General features: G+C 46.5%; 2 protein-coding genes across 3 annotated transcripts in view; one reads left to right on the forward strand and one right to left on the reverse strand.

Moving 5' to 3' along the window:
* OTUD3 (OTU deubiquitinase 3) overlaps window positions 1–11655 on the forward strand; it is a 30750-nt gene extending 19095 nt beyond the window's left edge. Inside the window, exons 5-8 of one of the 2 annotated variants that reach the window (XM_032636728.1) lie at window positions 1902–2033; window positions 2584–2680; window positions 3877–4061; window positions 5039–11655. In XM_032636728.1, the coding sequence (XP_032492619.1) occupies window positions 1902–2033; window positions 2584–2680; window positions 3877–4061; window positions 5039–5146 (522 nt within the window). In that variant the 3' untranslated portion in view covers window positions 5147–11655. The remainder of the gene's footprint in view (window positions 1–1901; window positions 2034–2583; window positions 2681–3876; window positions 4062–5038) is intronic. The other variant, XM_032636719.1, reaches the window with a different exon arrangement.
* Window positions 11656–16035: 4380 nt separating this feature from the next.
* Window positions 16036–19221, reverse strand: LOC116739588 (group IIE secretory phospholipase A2-like). The gene is made up of 4 exons (XM_032604014.1): window positions 19182–19221; window positions 18290–18428; window positions 17975–18081; window positions 16036–16178 (listed from the first exon to the last, which is right to left on the reverse strand). Exons 1-4 carry the CDS (start codon window positions 19219–19221, stop codon window positions 16036–16038), a joined length of 429 nt encoding a protein of 142 aa, XP_032459905.1.
* Window positions 19222–20963: the final 1742 nt, after the last annotated feature.

Here is a 20963-nt window from a genome sequence, read left to right on the forward strand (position 1 = left end):
ACCAGCAGCGTATTGAGGGGTCTGCTGTCTCCACATCCTCGCCAGCGCTTGTTATTTTTATTTCTTTTTAAAAGATACATGTACTTTAAAAGATTAGTGTATACATGTCAATCCCAATCTCCCAATTCATCCCACCACCCACCCCTGCCCCCCGCTGCTTTCCCCCCTCGGTGTCCATACGTTTGTTCTCTACATCTGTGTCTGTTTCTGCCTTGCAAACTGGTTCATCTGTACCATTTTTCTAGACTCCACATATATGCGTTAATATACGGTATTTGTTTTTCTGACTTACTTCACTCTGTATGATAGTCTTTAGGTCCATCCACGTCTCTACAAATGACCCAATCTCGTTCCTTTTTATGGCTGAGTAATATTCCATTGTATATATGTGCCACATCTTCTTTATGCATTCATCTGTCAATGGGTAATTAAGTTGCTTCCACGTCCTGGCTATTGTAAACCGTGCTTCAGTGCACGTTGGGGTGCGTGTGTCTTTTTGAATTATGGTTTTCTCTGGGTACATGCCCAGTAGTGGGATTGCTGGGTCATATGGTAATTCTATTTTTAGTTTTTTAAGGAACCTCCATACTGTTTACCATAGTGGCTTTATCAATTTACATTCCTTATAAACATAGGATTTTCCATAGGAAAACATAGGATTTTTTTCTTTTTGTTTGGAGTAGTTTTTTTGTTGATTCTCTCTCTTTCTCTTTTTTTTTTTAACGTATAGAATTATATTATCTGCAGATAGCAATAACTTCTTCCTTTTCAGTTCTATACTTCTAATTTTTCTTTTTTTTGGGGGGGGCGCTAATTGCATTGCTGTTACCTCCAAGACATGGTTAAATAATCATGGTGGTGGTGAAAGTCCTTGCTGTGTACCTTACTTGAATGGGAATGAAGCACCATTCTGTGGATTTACCGTGGTTATTTAACCACACTCACACTATGAAACCTTTAGGTGTTTCCGGTTATCCACCACTCTTAATGGCGCTGTGAGGAGCGCTTTAACAAAAATTCCTTCTATACTTGACATTATTTCCTTTGGATGAATTTCAAAGACTTGCTGCACATAGCCAAATGGTTAGGGTAAATTTTTAGAATAGGTTGCTTTTTATGAACATTCTAAGGAATAGACTGACATTGCTAGAGTCCACTTACACTTTCACATGCAGAAAGTGGAAATGTCCTTGCTCATTTCCTATCTCCCTGCATTAATAGCCGGCAGGGGAAGAAAGTGATTGGGAGCCACAGAGGGATGGTTTTAGCTTTTCTGAAATGGGTTTAGGTTGTAAAGGCCTGTGGATACCAAGTGAGCGGCTCTTCAAGTTTTTAGAATTTGACAGGTACCCTTGAGTGTGGTGGTAGCACGTGAGGTTAAATGAGTCACGCTCACCTGTGATAATCTGGTTGGGACAGGAGCTCCAGCACATTGAAGCTTGCTGATGATCAAACAGGGCCTAGGGAACCAGATGAGAGTTGTACGTGTGTTTCTTCAAGATGAGTTGTCCTGCTGAAAAAGCTCATTGGATGCTAGCGTAGAGGATCGATTCTGTTAACTAAGCTCACAGCTCTGGAAACTGGCTGAGACAGATACGTGCTGTCTGAGTCAGCAGTCATTGCCAAAATGTTGGTCTCTAGAAGCTGTAGGCACTCTAATGCCATTTTTACTGAACAGTTTATCCCGTATCTTGGGCCTTTCTTTTTAATACTTCAGTTGTGGCCTGGAATCTCAGTGTCTGGATAAAATTTAGCCTAGTGGTTGCTATTCCTTTAAGATTGTCGCTGGAATCTTTTCCCATCTGTTTAGATGTTTTTGAGATTAGAGGGTCTTCCTGTATTGCAGGTTCTGAGCACAGTTTGCTAGAGTTCATGATTATTACTCGTTCTGTGTACTTCAGTTTCAGATGCTTCATCAGGATGACTCAAATAAAAGAGAGAAGATCAAAACAAAGGGAGTTGACTTTGAAGATGACCTGAGAGATGAAGTAGAAGATGCTGTCCAGAAAGTTTGCAATGCAACTGGATGTTCAGTTAGTATTTGTCATGCAGTAACAGTGGTTTATAGACAGGCATTGCTGTGCCTAGTTTATCTGCTAGTTTTGTGGCATCCCTCTAGCATGCTAACACCTGATGGGCCAAAACAGACCCATGATATTTGTAGTTTAATTAGCTTATGTGATACAGTTTAATGAGAGATGTTCATTCATTTCTCTCGTTTGCTAGACTTTATCCAATACTGTTCAAAATCCTAAGGAAGTATGTGGGTTTATTATTTTCTGACTAGTGCGGTTTTATAAGAATTCATTTTATTAAATGGTTATTTCAGGTGATTAACCTTACTGAAAATTAAGACATGTTCTAAACGGAAGGTCTTGAAACCTTGCCTCAATGACATCCTTTTGTTTATTTTTAGAATAGGTTGCTTTTTATTAACATTCTAAGGAATAGACTGCACATTGCTTGAGTCCACTTACACTTTTACATGCAAAAGTTTATAAAATTGTTTGTCAGATTATTGATGTAGAGGTAGGTAGAAGAGTATACCCAGAGTCTTGATTTGTTCCTTTGTTTCTTTCATAGGATTTTAATTTGGTAGTCCAGAACCTGGAAGCTGAAAATTATAATATTGAATCTGCGATAATTGCCATGCTCCAGATGAACCAGGGGAAAAGAAATAGTAAGTCCATGATTGATATTTATAAGGTTTCAAAATGATTATGTTGGTGATTTTCCAAATACTTATTTTTAATCAAGTGACAGGTAATAATTATATTGTTATTTATTCATTCAGCAGCTTTATATATGCAGGTGTTTTTTACTAGGTGCCAGCCCTGTGTCAGAAAGAGTATAGTCTGGGGTGGGGAGGGGCTTGATGGAGAGAGATAAGTAAATTGGTATAATAAGACATAATGAAGTGTGGGTACAGGCTGCTAGGGGAACGCATGGAAAGGCCACCTTGCTCAGTTTTGGAGGAATGGAAAATGTCAGGGAAGACTTTAGCCTTTTAGAAATAAGATCCCGTTATAATACCAAAATGATCATTGAAATGGAATGGAGAGAAAAATTATTTTTCTAATGGAAATATTTAAATTACTGGCACCTGTCAACTGGTGATAATTCAGAATTTCTTTTTGCTTGAACTGAGTTTAATTCTGTGATTCAGAGGAAGGAAAAAAGTTGTTAACAATGAACTGTTTTCTCAAGTTATTTATTTTAAATGATTTCAATATTTATTGCCAGACATGTGCCACATACTGTTCCTGGCATTAGAGTTTTCTAATTGGGTATTTTATTATCCTCCTTACATATTTGCTATGCCTTCTTAGAAAGCTGTAAGTAACTTGGTCTCTGTGATTTTAAAATAATGCTATGCAGTGTCTGTGCTATCCCATATGGTATGTACTTGACACGTGGCTAAGCGAGACCGACTGAGGAACTAAGTTTAAAATTTTATTTAACTTTATTTAATTTTAATTTAAATAGCTGCATGTGGCTCGTAGCTACTGTATTGGAGAGCACAGCTTTAGAGCTTGTTTCCTTTCTGGTTTTGGGGTACAAATGAAAGATTTCCCCCTAAAAATTCATGTTAAAAAGCGGTTTAATCTAACAAAACAAAGCACTCAGCTGGTAGGAAGCTGATGATAAGACTGGTGGTCAACAGGTTATTTTAAAATTTATCTTCCGATTTTTACCAATTATTTTTTCCTTATGTTCCCCACTGTATTGACTTGATATTAGAATTTTGCCTCAAGGAAACTTGCTCTCCAAATGCCAGTGATCTAGGGACCCGGGTAATTTGGGAGTCATTTAACAATAATCGCATTGTGTAACTATCTTAGGTTTTCAATTTAACAAAATATCTTTCTTCGGAAGATGCAGAGGAGAACCTTGAGTCCAGTGGCCGAGTGCTGAAGCAGTGTGACCCTTTATGGGAGGAGGGTGGCAGTGGCACCAGAATCTTTGGAAATCAGGGCTTAAATGAAGGCAGAACTGAAAACGATAAGTCTCGGGCCAGCCCTAGTGAAGAAAACAAAGCAAATAAAGATCACCTCCCAAAGGTAGGAAAGATGGGGCTGCAAGGGCAAATGGTGGGCTGCTGTAATTCGGTGGCGTGGAGGGAACTTGGAGCTCCATTTAGTGTGTGATTTTCTCTTGATCTATGAAAGTGGTTACTGTAGGAAATACAGGGAGTGCGTGAGGGAAGTGCATCATGAAGTGGAAGGAAGACCTCACTTTGTCCTGCCTGGACTTTGCAGTGATGGCTAGAAGGAAGTATACTGTGAATTCATACTCATACACGCGGATCGGCTCCATTTCCCGCCTCACATTACTGCGTGTGTGGGTGCTTTCCATGCTAACCCATGTGATTGAATCCCATTTTTTTGTAAATACCATCACCTTCAGTGAACATCTTTGTGTATAAGTCTTAGTATTTTGCCTTATTTGCTTGGCTAGAATCCCAGAAGAGGAATTAACAGGTTAAAGGGCATGGATATTTGAATCTTTTTAAGGTCTTTTGGTAGATTGTCAAATGCTTCCCCGAAAGGTTGTACTGCTCCCTTCCCAACCCCACTCCCACAAGTAGTATATGACACCATTAATTTTACTGAGTTTGGAACTTATCGTAAAGGCTTTCACCAGGAAATTCTGAACTCAAAATGCAACGGTAATGTAAAAGGTCACAGGCAGAGGCTAAGATGTGGTAAGCTTCTGAGGATTTTGTTAGGATCCCCTGGGGCAATAAATTATGTACAGGAAGGCATCCTGTGGCATGTTTGAGTGTTACCTCCTGCTGGACTAGGGTTAATGTTTCTTTAGGTCATTTTGAATAGGTTTATGAGGAGAATGGAATTGATTTCGTTTGCTAGCTCAGCAAGAGGGTGTAAATTTAAATGTAAATTTGAGCAGTAATGGGAAATAAATCATTTTTGGTTAGGTGGGTTTTCTCTGTTCTCGTTGAAAGGCAGTCTGTACCCTTTGCATCTGTCAGCCCTGCGTTTCCCGTCCACTGGTGCAGAGGCGACTCAGGTGGCAGTCTTCTCTTTCAGGTCACGAACAAACAGAGGCGAGAACAGCAGCGACTAGAGAAGAAGAGACGACAGGAGGAGAGGCACCGCCACAAAGCCCTGGAGGGCAGGAGTAGCCACAGGGACAACAACAGAAGTGAAGCAGACGCGAGCACCCAGGTCACCTTGGTGAAGACTTTCGCGGCTCTCAACATCTGACTCTGGCCTCCTGGGAGTTGTGAGAAGGGAATGGAAAGCGGAGGGCCGTGTGCCAGGCTTTCCAGCGAGGCCATCCTTTTACAAAACGAAACTCAACCCACAGAATCACACACTGAGTTAGTTTCCTTCAAGCTGCCTCCTTTTTTGTTCAGTTTTGTCAGTGATGTGTCTTATTTAATGAAAGTGCAGTGAAGCCATTCATGTTCCGTAATTAAAATATCGACTTTTAGGGGTGGATAGTTAGGTCAAAAAAAACCTTTTTAAGTGTGGTTTTATTTGCCCTGAAAATCGGAGTTCGGTGACCCCGTGATCTTTCCTTAACACTCGGGGTTTCACTGTAATTGTTCATGAAGTAATTTAGATTAATTGCTAGAAATTCAGAATGACAAGTTTCCTTTGTTTCTCTTTCATTTTCAAACAGACATTCATACGCAGGATAGTTTATAAATGATGTCCAACTCAGGTACATGTTTAGAATTAACTTTCTTCTAATGCAAGTTAATCAGAAAATAATTCAGGAAGTGTTTTCCCAAAGTAATAGGATGTGAAGGTTGTGGCCTGTAGTCAGGGTGGAAATTAAACAGCTGCGTTTCTCTTCTTCCTGATTCTGATGCTCAGATGGGATGCAGGTGCTGTTGGTTCGTTTGCACTCAAGCCATATGATAAATAGGCCAGACTGTTAATAAGGCCTGGGCTTTGCTGGAAAATCTGTAGTGTTGCTGAGTAGTTTGTACTTGTTTCTTGACAACGAGAAGACAGTGTATCATCAGTGCTTATGATACAGTTCTGGGATTCTGATAGCGTGGAGCGCAGAAGCCATAGTTGTAAAGGCAGAAGTCAAGAGAGTCCTGAGATTTTGCTCAGGAAGAAGTCTGAAGAGGTAATTGATTTGGGGTGGGGGGGGGTTGGGGGTGTCTGGAAGGATTTCTAAGGCTTTTCACATTCACATTTTAAGTAAGTAAGTGTCTTTTCTTCCTTACTATTCTGGATTTAGAAAGATGCCTTCAGAGAGATAAAAGGTAACTTGACCCTTCGCTGAATTTTCTTAGTATTGTGAAAATGAAATCCCATAAAATGCTGCACTTAACTTCTTTTTAGTTAAGCCCTGTTTGGGGATTTTGCTGTTCAAAACACTCTCCAGCACCCTCCAGAAGTTGTCGGTGACTTAGGTTAGACTAGCAGGGCAGAGAACTTACTTTGGCTGAGGCCTTCAAATGACTCCACAGTGCTGAAATAGATTTGGGCAGTGGAGAGATTTCATTCCTCAAACCGAATTAGGTGAATGTGAACCTTAAAACTGGAATGTACGAAGTGGCCAATCTTGGACTCTCTTTGCCTTTTGGGGACCTAATATTTGGAGAAATAATGTATGCTGAATCAAAAGGTAAATTATTAGTTACCTCCCCCGTCTCAGATTTCAAAATTATCAGAGTTCCGAGGCAAAGGGAAAAACTATAAAAAGGTTTTGACACGTATAGACATATCATCGTGTGGGCTGGCCTTGGATTCATTGGATTGTCTTTATCAGCAGGTGATTTGCTTTCTGTGGTTTTGGTGATGTATTTAAATTTTTTGTTTGTTTGACTTTGGTGGCTTTTTGTGGTTGGAGCATCAGTGGTCTCTTGGAAGTGCTCCCAGAACATCCTGGTACAGTACATCGTAACATGTAGCAGATTTAGAAACTGCACAGCATTTTTTCTTTGCACATTGCGGAGTCCTGAGTTAGAGCCTCTAGTACTCAGTCCAGACAAGTGAGGGGTCTCCGTTGTCTCACTGTCTCCAAGGGAGTGAGGTCCAGTGCTTCAGGATCGGTTCTCTTGGCTTTTAACTCTGGGCACGTTCCTGACTCTGGCTGAGCATTTCTGAGCGAGCACTCTTTTGTACTGTGAGAGTACAGGAGACCAGATCCCCTCAGAAAGACTGATTGTGTACCAGAAATTCAGCAGAATTGGGAGTCAGAAATAGCTTGAGGGAGACCCATTGTCAGAAGTAGTAGGATCGCTTTATTTACTTGGTTAATGAAGGTGGCCTTGGGCCCTATTGTTTTTTCCTGTTGGGTTTTAGAAGTTGCTAAAAAGTTGCTAAAGAATACTGGGCACATTTATTTATAAATTACCTAATTCTGATCATAGGCTTTGGCATTTCTTGGGTAAAATAACAGTGGTTTTAAAAACTAATCAAATGGCTTCAGTAGTTTTCTTTTATTACCATCTCATAGTTTTCCAGTTATAATTGATCTGTGTTTAGTATGTTAATTATTAGGAATGGGGAACATGTATCCAGCTTTAGTGATAACTTCTAGCTAAGGGTTTAAATTTAGCCTTCGCTGCCTCAGTCCCACCAAAGTATGAGGTAGATGGAATCCACGTAGTACTTGGTTGCCTTGGTAGGCACTTGAGAACTACTTTATTGGCAGCCAGAATGCAGGCCCGGCATGTTTAGTCCTGGGACGACTGTGGTCAGTGACGGTTACCGGGTATCGTTACTCAGGTGAACTGCATAGGAGGAGGCAACTCTTTCTTAACCTCTGTGGCTGTTAGAGGTTTGTTATGTGCGATCGTCTCGGTAGCTTTGGTCAGGAGAAGGGGGATGAGGCTGTGGTCCATAGCTGCTTACTAGTCTTATAAACTGTATATAAAGGTTTTATGGAGTTTAAAAAAAGATTTTTTTAAAGGTCAAAATACAAAATAAAATTTTAGTAGCATCAGCTTTGTACTAGAGAGGTAGATGTATTGAAACAACATAGAATCACAACTTCTGAATTAATATAGTTGCCACCAGGAGATATTAGAGAAAGAATGTATATGTATATTTAATTTTTCAATAATAGGAAATATGCTTTCAGGAGTGAAGTCTGGTTGAAGAATTGTGGCAGAAAGAAGAATCTTAAGTGTTAGTTGAGCTTGTCTATAGTTTCTTTTATAAGCTCTGAAAACACTTCCCTACCTATTGTGATTCTGAGGGCTTGTGAAGTGGGAGCTCCATTGTGGGGCAGCTAGAGCGGGCCTTTGTGTAGGTCATTTCTCATGGTGCTGCCTGCTTCCCTGGGGAGCTTTGACGGTTGGAAATGATACTGTCCTGGGGTGGGGGGAGGGCCACGCTGAGGGGGGGAGCTGCTCCCATGTTAAATAGGTAGATATCAGATGGACTTGGCATTGAACTGTGCTCGTAGTGAGTCCCTGTCATCAGTGTGCAGTTTCTCTCATTCTGAGAAACTGGACTGCCTGGGTTTTATTGTGTCCACATGGAATGCTGTCAGTTTTACCTCTGTGAGATGTTCCACTCGAATGTGCAGTCAGTTGAAGGAAACTTGGGCTCCTAGTCAGAGCTGACTAACTCTCACCCTGACCAGAAGGGTCTGTGTGGATGGCGTGACAGTGGAGCTTTGTAGTTTCAATGTCACATCTGTGGCCCTCTCTGACTCCCATTTTGGGTAGATGCGTAGCTCTTCACCTTTTTTTACCTCAAGGCTCTATCTATAGCAAACCTTTAGACTCAGAGTCTGATGCAGTTTTTGTGTTTTGACATTTTCATTATTCACTGTTTTGTTCATCTCAGCCTTCAGAACAGGCGTTGCTCGAACTCTGGGGCCTTCCGACGGTTGTTCTGAGGTGATTTAATAATGGCACTTTCTACAAGGTGTGTTTTTCTGACTCTAAAGCAAATTGTATTTTTCCATTGATGTTGTTAAGTTGAAGATCTCGATGGCATATGTAAATGATAGCAGATCTTCTGTTGTCACATGCGAGAGGGGGAATGGATAATTGGATTGAAGTGGAGACATTGAGCACCCGGCACGAAGTACGGAGCTCAGAAGGTGCGCACAGGGCCCGGCTCCAGGGAGGAGCTGGGCCTCGTTGACTGCTTGGCTGCGTCTGTCCAAGGTAACATTCCCTGTAAAAACCTCAGGCTCTTAGCCATTCCCTCTGAGGAATTACCTTCTAGAGCCTCGCTCTCCTAGTTCAGACTACCTGGTAGCTTGATTAAAACGTTTAGCATTCTCGCAAAGTTACTTGAGAAGGGGCTGGTACCAGTAGAGAACAATTTCTGTAAGAGCGCGGACTTCTGCGTGGTGACTGTGGTTTAAGCAGGGCATGCCCCTGGTCCCGGAACTAGCCCTGCTCGCTGTGCTGTAGCCCTGGAAGGTAATGACCGCTGGGCGAAACCTCAGTGGTCTGCCCCTCATCCTCTGCATCTCGACATCCAGCCCCTCGCTGTTGCCAGCCATCTGTGGTAGTTGTTTGAGCACAGTCACAGACCTCGCCTGTGGTTTGATCCCCTGGCAGGTCCCTCAACCAGAACTTGAGGAATGCGGGTGTGGGCTCCTCTCATGGTTCATTTTCCTTGGGGAGAAGGGCCCTCGGCCTCCCTGGCTACCCTTCCAGCGTCCGCCACCAGCACCGAGCTCCGTGAGAAGAAGAAAAGAGCCAGGGGTCGGACATCAGACCTCCGTGTTCCTCTTGCTGATGTAGAAGCGCTGGTGGGTGTTAATCCCCTTTATGAAGGAGGGCAGGTGGGTCTGTGGAGAACACAGGGGCCTTCACAGGCTCAGCCACCTTCTCTTTTTTTCTAATTGCACTATACTTGTCCTCACTGCAGTCCGAAGATACTTAAGACCTCTGTGGGGTCATGATCCATAGACTTAGCAAGTCTTGCCTTATCTGTGGAGCTGGATGGGGGGAATGTGACCATTGTCTGATGTCCATAGTTCATTTCCTCCAGGATGTTTCTTTCCTCAGATTGTGTTACTCTGAACCATTTTATTTTTTATTTACCAAAGTACTGTACTTGGCTACTTGCAGTGTTTTCAAAACCAAATGTTTCTTTTTTTGTGTTTTTAATCTTCAATACTTGGTGCAATAGAAGCTGCAAAGACGTGCCACTTTATCTATGAAATGGAGTTTTGTACACCAGTAAATTCTAGTTTAAAGAGAAAGTTTCAAGTTGTTTTTGTCACTGTCTGGCCGCCGTTTGCATGAGACAGAGAGCATGCTGGGAAATGTCCTCCTTAGAGACCTTGGCACGGAAGATGTGCACGTTCTTCCAGTGTATGCTCGTCTGGGGTTCACTGAGCTTAAGCAGCTGATTGTAGCTTCCGTCCAGGGGAGTATGGCCGCCGCACACACCGGCAGGGCCATCCCTCAGATTTCTGCCTGGTATCTAAGAACGTCTCTGATAGTTCGTAGTTGTCTAAATACAGAGCAGCTGTCTTTTGGCTTCCACCTTGGGGTTTCTCTAGAACTCGGGGGCTTGGTTTGATCCCATTCCAGGAGGGAGCATCTTCCCCCAGGCGCACGTGGGCAGCAGTGGCTGCACGGACTCACCTGGAAGAGGTCCTCGGGAGGGGGAAGGGCGGCCACAGAAAACCAGAGGGAGGGGACCCTTTGGCCCGTGCAGCAGGGCGCTGCTCGCACCGGGCTCCAGGGCCAGTCACAGGTCAAGATTGCTGCCATCTCACCAGCCTCGCCGCGGCCTCATGATTTTGGCCTCGAGGCTCCTGCTCGCTCTTGGTCTATGTTTGTGCTCATCAGGCAGCCTTTGAATTGTTTCTGCAGGATCTTGGCACTGAACAGTGTCCGGTACCACCCTGGGTGGAAGAATTCTCCAGCTACTGGCAGGGCCGACCCCCCTTGGGCACTGTCCTCCCTGTGTGATTTTTGCCTCATTCCGTGACCAAGAGACTTCTGGGTGCACAAATGCTATCCAGTTCCTGAGCCCACGAGGCCCAGACTCTGGACTCTGTTAACCCAACTGAGAATCTTTCTGAAAGATCTGCTAGGACCAGAGTGCTGTCCCGATGTAAGTGTCCCCTCCCCCAGTTGGAAGACTTCCGTGGCCTCCTTAATTCCATTCCGCAGTGGTTCAGCTGGGGCCGGGGGCCGTGGGGCTTCCTGGCTGGGTCTCGGTGACCCGTGAGATTGGATGAGTCTGTAAGGGCGGAAGTGTCCTCAGGCCACATAGGTGATAATTAGAGAACACAGTTTATTATTTACACTTTCCTCCAGGCTATAGCCTTGCTTATTCTGGGTGAGTGACAAGTTATGGTGCCAAAGATTGAGATACCATAAGAGGGAAAGTGGCAGCTCCCGTGTCCCCTCTTGTTAACTGCTTTTGGTTGTCTAGGAGAAAACAGAGTTGAAACCCCCAGGTTTAAAGTTACCTGTTTGCCAGATGCACAGAAAGTGCATGTTGGCCTTGAGATACAACCGAAATTTGTCATGAAATGCTCTGCTCCAATATGATTTTGACTGGACTGCTGGACAGGGTGGGCCCTCAGACCATAGTGATGCAGCGATTTAGAACTTTCTGGGTTGAATAGGGTCAAGAACAATCTTGCTGATTCATGGATTCTGGCTTGGCAGAAGGAAAAATTCTCCACCTTGGAGAAGCTTGTCTGAATTTCCCTATGATAGAGGGATTTAGATATCTCAAGATGCTCAGTTTTTGTTCAATTTATTCACCAATCCAGACATCCAAGAATCCATCCATCATTCACTGAACCTGTGCTGTGTTGGAGTCTTTATTTCTGGGCATTGAATCAGACATGGACCTTGTCCTCGAAAACCTTTCAGCCCAGCAGTGAAAGCGGATATGTTAACTATGACCCAAGAGAACACAGGCCATAAAAGGAGGTACTGATAGGAGGGCTGTGAGTTCAGACGGGAAATCAAGGAAGGCTCCGTGGAGGAAGTGACATTTAGACGAGGCATGAAAGGGAAGATAGGAGGTGGAAATAGGAAGCTAAGATATTTGGGCCTGAAGGACCAGCATAAGCAAACCCCTCCAGTGGGAGAGTAGGATGTCCCACGTGTTTGGGACAGTTTATTAAGGGTATACAATTCGTTTGGAGAAGGACTGGGAACTCCTTTCTTCAAACACTTGTCGCATGCCTTTTGCTACTGGAAGACTAATGCTGTGCATACTGAATGAATTCCAAAGATCAGAAATACCTGGTTCCTCCTGACCTCTTCTTACAGTGTCACGAGTCAGCCTGTATGTGCATTTTGACCTTGGAACACATCACAGGTAACAGCCCTCCAGGAAGAGTGCTGTGTACCGTCTCTCCAGCCAATTTTACCTCTGTGGGACAACAGATCAGGGCACTGAAGGTTAATGATTTCCAAACACTTGTCCGTTTAAGATAAATGTTTTAAGATAAATGGCACTCAGAGTAGTGGGCCAAGGGGCTATTCAAATAAATTAGTATACTACTTACCAAGTGTATGATGCCGCTTCTGTAAAATAATCACAATTATCATGTATCTGTGGATTCATTTAAGCAGATATTTATTTAGCATCCACCATGTGATGGATTCCACAGGGGAGACGAAAATGCAAAGTGACCTAGCACGGATGGAGCATCTATGATGCTCCAGGCACTTTGAATAAGTTATCTCATTTAAACCTTAAAACCACCCAGTGAGGCTGATGGTCCCATCCCAATTTTACACATGAGGAAATAAATAATGAGTCCAAGATCACAGAATTGAACCCAGGGCAGTCTGCCTTCCCCATATAGGAACCCAAAACAAGAGCCCAAATAGCTGGGGTAAGTATCCCTAAGAAAAGGATAAACACATTGCTTAGCTGTTCAGAGGAGGGTGAAATCTTCTCCAGGTGGAAAAGCACATGGGAAAGGTGGCATTTGAGATGTGCCTCAAAGCACATGCATGGGAATGTGGTGATAAGGAGCCTGTGAGAGGGAGGCTTCCGGGTCGAAGGAAGCTGTTGCACAGAGGTGTGAAGACAGGTGGGCATGTTCTGGCAGTGGCGAGGAGCATAGAGAAATATATATGGCGGGAAAAGCAGATGATACCAAGCTTGAATGCCAGGGCTTGGTGGACAATGGGGAGCCACTGATGGTTCAGGGGCAGAAGAGTGATACGATGGAAACCAATCTCTGGGAAAATGAAGCTGGCATTGTGGACAGGATGGAGGCTGGGTGGAGAACGGAGGGCTGAAGAACCTTAGGTCCTGAGAGCCTGATCTTAGCTCTATTATGACACTTACCAGTGTAGAGTAATTGGTGTTGTCTGTCTATAGGTTGGCCACATCAGATTTAGCTCTGTCTCCAGGTTTCAGCAAGGGGCCAGGAGCACGGTTTGTATGAAAGCGTACTGAGGGAAAGAATGGAATTTAATACAGTATTCAGTTCTCCAGCAGTGACACTGCGAAGAACCCTAAAGGAGTGGACGAATGTCCATGAAATAATAATTGGACTTAACTCTGGAATTCCAATGTGATTTGATTTCTAATCGCTTACTCAGCAAGTTATTTAATTGAACACTTGGTTCATAGCTTTTGTTAGGGGGCCAAGTGGGAACAAAAGCAAAAACCATCCAAATCCTATCATCAAAATTGGAGACGCAAGCTGTGAAACATTCAGGTAACAAAGTCCCCTCCCCAGCCTTGATTTAGTCCCCATGCCTCATTCAGCCATTCATTCATTCACTCATTCATTCATTTGATAAATTAATAAGCATAAAGCATTTAGAACAGTGCCTGGTGAATGCCAAATGCTTAATAAACGTTAGGTATTTTTTGTTATTATGCCTATCATTCATTCATTTATGGGATGCTTATAATGTGCTAGGCATTACTTTGTGTACATTCACACATGCTAATTTATTAAAACCTTGCTACAATCAACCTACCAGGGAAATGTCATTGTTCTATTTTACAGGTGCAGACACTGAGGCTGTCTGTGGCCATATATCAGTGCTTTTTGGATTTCAGTGTACACACGAGTCACCTGGGGGTCTTGTTAACTCGGCGGTTCTGCATTTCTAATAAGCTCCCTGAGCAGCGAGGTCTAGAACAGATGCACCACTGCTAACTGGCAGAGCAGAGGGCTCTACCTGGAAGCTCTGACATCAAGTTCAGGGTTCTCCTTTCCTTTTTTCAGCCTTTTCCACCAAGTCTGCACTGGAAATCAAGCGTATGTACTGTAGACACACACAAACAGGATTTAGACGGAATCATTCTTGCATTCACCAAATATTTATTGATTCTTCGAAAAACAGACTGCACCGAGGCTTGTTCTTAAGTTCCAATTTTCACCCTGTCAGATGGTTAAGCAACTGTAACATCACAAGGTACTCCTTCCATCGCTGCCTTGAATCCATAACGCCCAGGGCACCACCTCTCTCCATCTCCCCCAGGTCAGTTCCTTCTTCCTGTGTTTCTCGTGTATGCAGTCAGTCGTACCATCATTCTAAGATGTCTGTAAGGACTTTATTTCTCAGCATATGATTACTGAAAGTGCGAAGCGACCGGTTTCACTTGACCAGAAACATACTTTGCCCCCATGGTGAAGGGAAATTCAGGCTTAAGCCAAATTTGTTTCCACCTATTAGTCTGAACAAAATGGACAACAGAGGGCGCCTCAGGACCACTCTTCCCAACAAACACTGTGCTCTCTTCCCCACCCACACACACTGTGCTTTACGACCTGGTCTCCTGGTGATTATTCGCCAAGGATTTGAGTCAAGTCACAGCAACAAAGCACGCACATCTGCCCCTCTTGTGTTTTGTTTGTGTTTGTTTTGCTAGCACAGAACTTCTTCACCTTTTAAAATGTATGATGATCATCGATTTGATGGCTTCAGGCTCCTTCCTGCCCTCAAAGTCCTGAAAGTTGCACATGTGCCATGAAATGGACAAAGGGAGTGGATGTTTATTACCTGGCCGCTGAGAGCGTTGCCTGTGTGATGCTTTTTTACATGCTTTATCTCATTGAATAGGCTCATCCCAATCCTGGAAGATTTTATCAGCATATTATAGATAGAGGAGATATGTCTATATTTAGGAGTAGAATCTGCTGAAGTTCATTGCTTCCCAGATAGGTTGCATTCCATTTGATGGGAATCCTTTGGTGCTTTAAATTGGCTCCAGAGTTGGCCCTAGGGTGTTGGATGTTGAAACCTTTCCTCTTCCCCTCCCTGTATCAGGAGCCTGACCTGGCCTGGGCATCCTCACAGCTGACCTTCCCTGGGCACCCTAGGCTGTCCAAGATGACAACCAGAGGGGTAGAGTGTCAGTGACTGATACCCACTCATGAAGAGATGAAGGCACACTGGCATGGGAGTGAGGACACCCCTTCAGGTAGACCTTTCCCTCTCTGAGCCCCGGATGCCCATCTGTCAAGGGAGGGCTTCGAAAAAGGTGATTTGAGAGCTTCTTTTCACTTTGAGCCAGTCTTCTAATGGGAGGGATTTGAAGCCTGATGACATGGTGGGGACAATATTTTTAGGTTGGTATTTTGCGTGCTTCTCACATTATGCCATATGGCCAGAAACATTCCTTCTAGAGATTGCCATTATTATCTTGGATAAGATGGTGGAATGTTAGAAAAAGAGAGTCACAAAAACTCACTGTAATGGGAAATTAAAAGGACAGAATGTCAGAACTGTGTACCGGGGCCACCCGTGTCAGACCCACGCTGTGTCCCAGTACTTAGCACATTGTTGGCACATGGTGGGTGCTCAAAAAACGAATGAATGAATGAAACTGTAGACTAATTAAGCCCTACAATGATAGAATCTGAGGATCAGTATTAGAATTATGGGAAAATATCATTCGCGTATTTGGAAGAGGGAACTGAGATCCCAGGGGGTGGGTTATAGAATCTTCTGGGAGCTAAAGGGCCCCCGGGCATGGCTCTTCCTCATCTGGGAGCTCTCAGGGAGGGATGGGTTTGCAGGAAAGGAATTTTCCAGAGGGAGGGGCTTTGGTGCCAACGTTCGGGAGGTCTGGGGCTCCAGCAGCTGGAGGGCAGGGGACCGCAGGGAAGAAGCGGAGCACAGCCTTAGCAGGGTGGGGTAGGTCCGGTGCACAGCTTGTTGGGGTAACGGGCATATTTGCGGTCGTAGGTGCCCAGGTTGTCGCGAAAGCAGAGAGCAGCCCTCTTGTCACACTCGCAGGTCTGTTTTTGGCAGGTGGTTCTGCCGCCTGGATGGGACGAGGTGAGTCAGGGCCTGGGCGCCTCGGTCCTGCCACTCTCAGACATGCAGGGGACTGCTCTGGGGTCCCTGTTCTCAGCCCCATTCTGCTGGAAGCCCATTCTCATGGGGGATGTTCCAGGGATGGGTGAGAGAAAGGGCAGAGTCCTGGAGGGCCTGCTGGGGCCCAGGATGCTGGGAAGCCTGGAAGTTTGTTCTCCTGTCCTTTCCCAAGCCCACTCCACTGCCCTTAGCCCTTTCCCCCATGGGGAGACCATCTGGTTCGCTAACTGTCGTCCGCCTCAGCCCAGGGAGGGTGCATTTCCAGGCAACTCCTTCTCCCATGTAATGCATTACTGACAGTGAGGCAGCCATCAGCCAGAGAGGAAAGCTGGGACGCTTACAGCAGCTCAGCCCCAGATGGCCTCGGCGTGCCCCAGAGGGACTGAAACTGGGGCCTGCTCGGCCGTGCCTATCTCCCTCAGAGCGGACGAAGCCCATCTTCCTAGCATTAACTTTAGGGCTCCCCCTCCACACGTGGCCACACCCTGCCTGGGGAGCAGAGCTGACGTCAGCTCTGCAGGCACCAGGGGCCCCAAAGCCTCCTCTTCCCTCCACTGCCTCTGTCTGCCCTGAGTGGCTCTGGTTCCTTTGTGTCCCCACGAAGACATCCCCCGGCTCAGAAATATCCAGGTTCCTCACTGTGCTTCGCAAAGGTCGGCCTCATTCCCCATCCGGGTTCTGCTCTCACCTGCTCTTTCAGCAGTAGTCAGAGTTGGAAGGGGCTTAACAGCCACGTCAGCTCCTTTGGGGGGTTCTTAACAGAAGCTGGACCAAGCCAGGGAAGTGAGTGATTGTCTCCCTTTTGTAGATGAGGAAGTAGAGGCTTTTGAGGGGTTATGTCACTTGCCCAAAGACATACAATGGGTAGGTGACTCCCTGACCCGGTGTCCCTCTTCACCTAACACCTCCCCTCACTCATCCTCTCAGTGCCGTCCCTGACAGGTGGCTTCCTAGCCTTGCATGAACCCCCAGGGATGGGGAGCTTACTACCTGTCAAAGCTGCCTTGCTGGGAACAGGCATCTCTGAGCCAAATCTGCCTCCAGTGGTTCTGGTCCTTGTTCTGCCCCTCCCCCAGGACAGACCTTAGAGATCTGAGCTGAGTCTTCTTTGACCCTCCTAGACCCTCCTGCTGTGCCCCACGCTGGGCCTGCCCTCCTTCCAGGCTGCTCCACGGGGCTGGGCTGCGTGGAGCCCTCCGCACTCTGACTCGGGGCAGGCTGCTTCCCCAGGCCGGGGACCAGAGGAGAGCTACTTGGTCCAAGTGGGCACTGGGCCTGGCAAAGATGAGCACCGGTGCACTCAGCCTTTGGCAGCAGGGTCTGCTGTCCCAAATCCAAGCTCCAGCTCTCTCTGTCTGGGGCTCTGCCCTCAAGGCTCTGTCCTGGGAACCTTGCCTCTAGCTGCCACCCAGGCCCTGGGGAGGGCTGTGTGGGTACAGCTGCTCTGGGGCTCAGCTCTACCGCCTTTGGCTCCTCTCCCCAGAGGCTGGAGCTGGGAGGGCTCTGGCTGGGGAAAGTGCCTGGGGTCAGGGCAGGAGCTGATGGGTCACGTGCTCTCTAGGCTGGGTGCCACAGGAGCATCTGGGTAGATGGACAGGTCTCTCCCCACTTCCGTGATGATGGAAGATCCCACGCCCGCCCCAGCCCAGGTGACCAGGCTCAAGGGTCTCCATCATGGGAGGGTTCCTAGCTGAAGCTCTCCCCCAACCTGGTGTCTGGGGGAGTCTAAGGCTGTTCACTTACCACAGAAGATGCTGTGCCTGCTGGCAGAGAAAAGATACATTTCCAATATGGGTTCACAGCCCAGCTTCTCCAGACTCCCATAGCAGCAGTCATGGGCATGGCAGCACCTGTAAGGGTCATGGTTGGCTTGGAGGGGCCTGTGAGCCAGGCTGGGCAGAACCAGGGGCTGCCTGGGGGGCTCAGTGCCCAAAGGGGCTCAAAGTGGAGGTCGGCCCCAACTTTCTAGGTGCCCCCAGCCCCTCCCTCCTCCCAGGATGCTCCCCCTGCCTCTCCATCCTCCAGCGAGGTGCTCTACCTGCTGGGTCACCTGCTCACCAGTCTGTCTGGTCCACTGGCCCGTGGGAGCCGCCGAAACCACAGTAGCAGCCGTAGTCAATGTACTGCAGTGCAGGCTGCCCCTTCATTCTCTCAGTCATCACCCCGAACTGGACCAGGTTCCCAACAGCCAGGGCCACTGCTGGGAGGGAGGGTGGAGGAGGTCAGATCCCTCAGGGCCCCACCCTCTGCAGCCAGCTGCCCCTGATGTGCCCCCAAATCTGAGTCCAGACATCTCTCTGATTGTCTAGATAACCTCACCTCCCTAAGCACCTCATTCCCAATAATAGCAATGCTAAGCAGTAATAATATCCCCATGACATCATCGCACCTTGATCCCCTAGTTCTCACCCGCGTCGTGTCAGCACACGTGACCCCCCACCCCCCACCCCGCTCTCCTTCCACCATCTCCCAGAATACCGCCCACTCATCCTCCCGGGTCCCAACCCTTCCTGATCACCTCCCCAGGTGTCAGCCCCATCCCCGCAGGAACTCTGTCCCTGTCAAGTCCCATCAGATGTCACTGGATAAGCTTCCAAACCACCTGGACTTCCCCAAATTCCTCTAGGTCCTGATGATGCAGCAATGGGGGGCTGCTGACCCAGGCAGGTTAGAGCCAAAAATGGAAACTTAAGTGAGGGATGGAGCGGGGGTGGCAGGAGCTCGTGTGCTGTCTGGGATCCCTGCCAGCCCCTCTCCCCCGCCCCACCGGGCCATCCGGGCTGCTGTCTTCCCCTCTTCCCCCTCTCCACTGGCTAGTGATGGCCCCGGAAGAACTGGCCTCCTCAGGATGTCCAATCACACCCTCCTCAGGGCCCAGCTCAGGGGCCTCCAGGGAGTTGGGGATTCCTAGCTGGGGCAGGGGAGGGGTAAAGGCAGGAAGGTTACTTACCCATGAGGCAAAATAAGGTCAGAAGAAGGGGAAGCTTCATTCTGCTGGGAGGGGAGGGGTGCAGGGAGTAGAGAAGCTGGGCTGCAGGAGAAGGAAGTCAGCAGGGGTGCCTCTGATCTCAAGGCCTCTCCGCATTAGTTAAATACCAGGGTCCTGTCCACTCCCCCTCATTAACTCCTGAATGCCCGGTGATGTAATGATACTTCCTGGTCTGACACTTTGGCCAAGTCTCCAGGGGAGGGGCCAGCCTGGGGCCTGTGGGCTCTGCTTCCAGGCAGTTTGGGGAAGGTGGGGTCGATCTGTGGGCTTTCTTCTCTCCGCCCTTCCCCTCCCCTCCTCCTTTCCCCAAATCACCGTGCTTGGTCCCACCGAGGAGCTATATGTCTTGGCTGTGCTAGGTGCTCTTCATTCTTGGTGTCTTTTTCTCATTCTCATTTTAATGATGCAGCCTAGAGAGGCTGAGAAACTTAAGTTCTCAGCTCCCTTGGCCAGGGAGCACCAAGGGCAAGTCTGTCCTGTTTCCATGACGCCAGCTCCTTCAGCATGGCCCCGACTCCCCTTCCTGCCCCTCAACCAGCCCCTGTGTTACCCAGACAGAGAGTGGTGATGGCAACTTGACTCCATAGCAGGGGGCCATTTGTCCAAGAACCTAGAATCCAAAGCCTGGGCGCTCAGCCAGCTGGGCTTAGGGTTTTTTCTTTATTGTTCTTTCCTGGGCAGGCTCCTGCTTGTTTGACAGGTAGCGAAAATACTCCCAGTTAAGAATTCTGTCTCCCCAAACCCTCGAGTAGTGGTGGAGCGTGGCTGCCATAGAAACAGGCTCCATCTGACTCAGCTGGAAAACCCACATTCCGGCATGAACTGGAAACTTCCATCCTTTTGATGTCATCTTAGGGCCTGGGTCGGGGAGACAGTAGCCTCCTGGTCCAACTTGGCCCCCAGAGAGCGCTGCTGTCCCCATCATCGGGTCAGAACACTGAGGCCGGGCTTCAAAGCTTGGCTGGAGGTTCGTGGGATGGAGGAGAGGACCTGACTCTGTCGTGATCAGAAATGTCGAGGTCCCACAAAATGCAAGACCAATTTATGATAAAAACCCTCCAGAAAGCATGCATAGAGGGAACTTACCTCAACATAATAAAGGCCAGATATGACAAACCCACAGCCAATATCGTTCTCAATGCTGAAAAACTGAAACCATTTCCACTAAGATCAGGAACAAGACAAGGTTGCCCACTCTCACCACTATTACTCAACATTGTTTTGGAAATTTTAGCCACAGCAATCAGAGAAGAAAAAGAAATAAAAAGAATCCAAATCAGAAAAGAAGAAGTAAAGCTGTCACTGTTTGCAGATGACATGATACTATACACAGAGAATCCTAAAGATGCTATCAGAAAACTACTAGAGCTAATCAATGAATTTGGTAAAGTTGCAGGATACAAAATTAATGCACAGAAATCTCTGGCATTCCTATACACTAATGATGAAAAATCTGAAAGAGAAATTAAGGAAACACTCCCATTTACCATTGCAACAGAAAGAATAAAATATCTAGGAATAAACCTACCTAAGGAGACAGAAGACCTGTATGCAGAAAACTATAAGACACTGATGAAAGAAATTAAGGATGATACAAACAGATGGAGAGGTATACCATATTCTTGGATTGAAAGAATCAACATTGTGAAAATGACTATACTACCCAAAGCAGGATAATCTGTCTATTGGTGTAAGTGGGGTGTTAAAGTCTCTCTCTATTATTGTGTTACTGTCGATTTCTCC

The sequence above is a fragment of the Phocoena sinus genome, chromosome 1 (genome assembly GCF_008692025.1).
Source record: "Phocoena sinus isolate mPhoSin1 chromosome 1, mPhoSin1.pri, whole genome shotgun sequence".
Taxonomy (NCBI): domain Eukaryota; kingdom Metazoa; phylum Chordata; class Mammalia; order Artiodactyla; family Phocoenidae; genus Phocoena; species Phocoena sinus.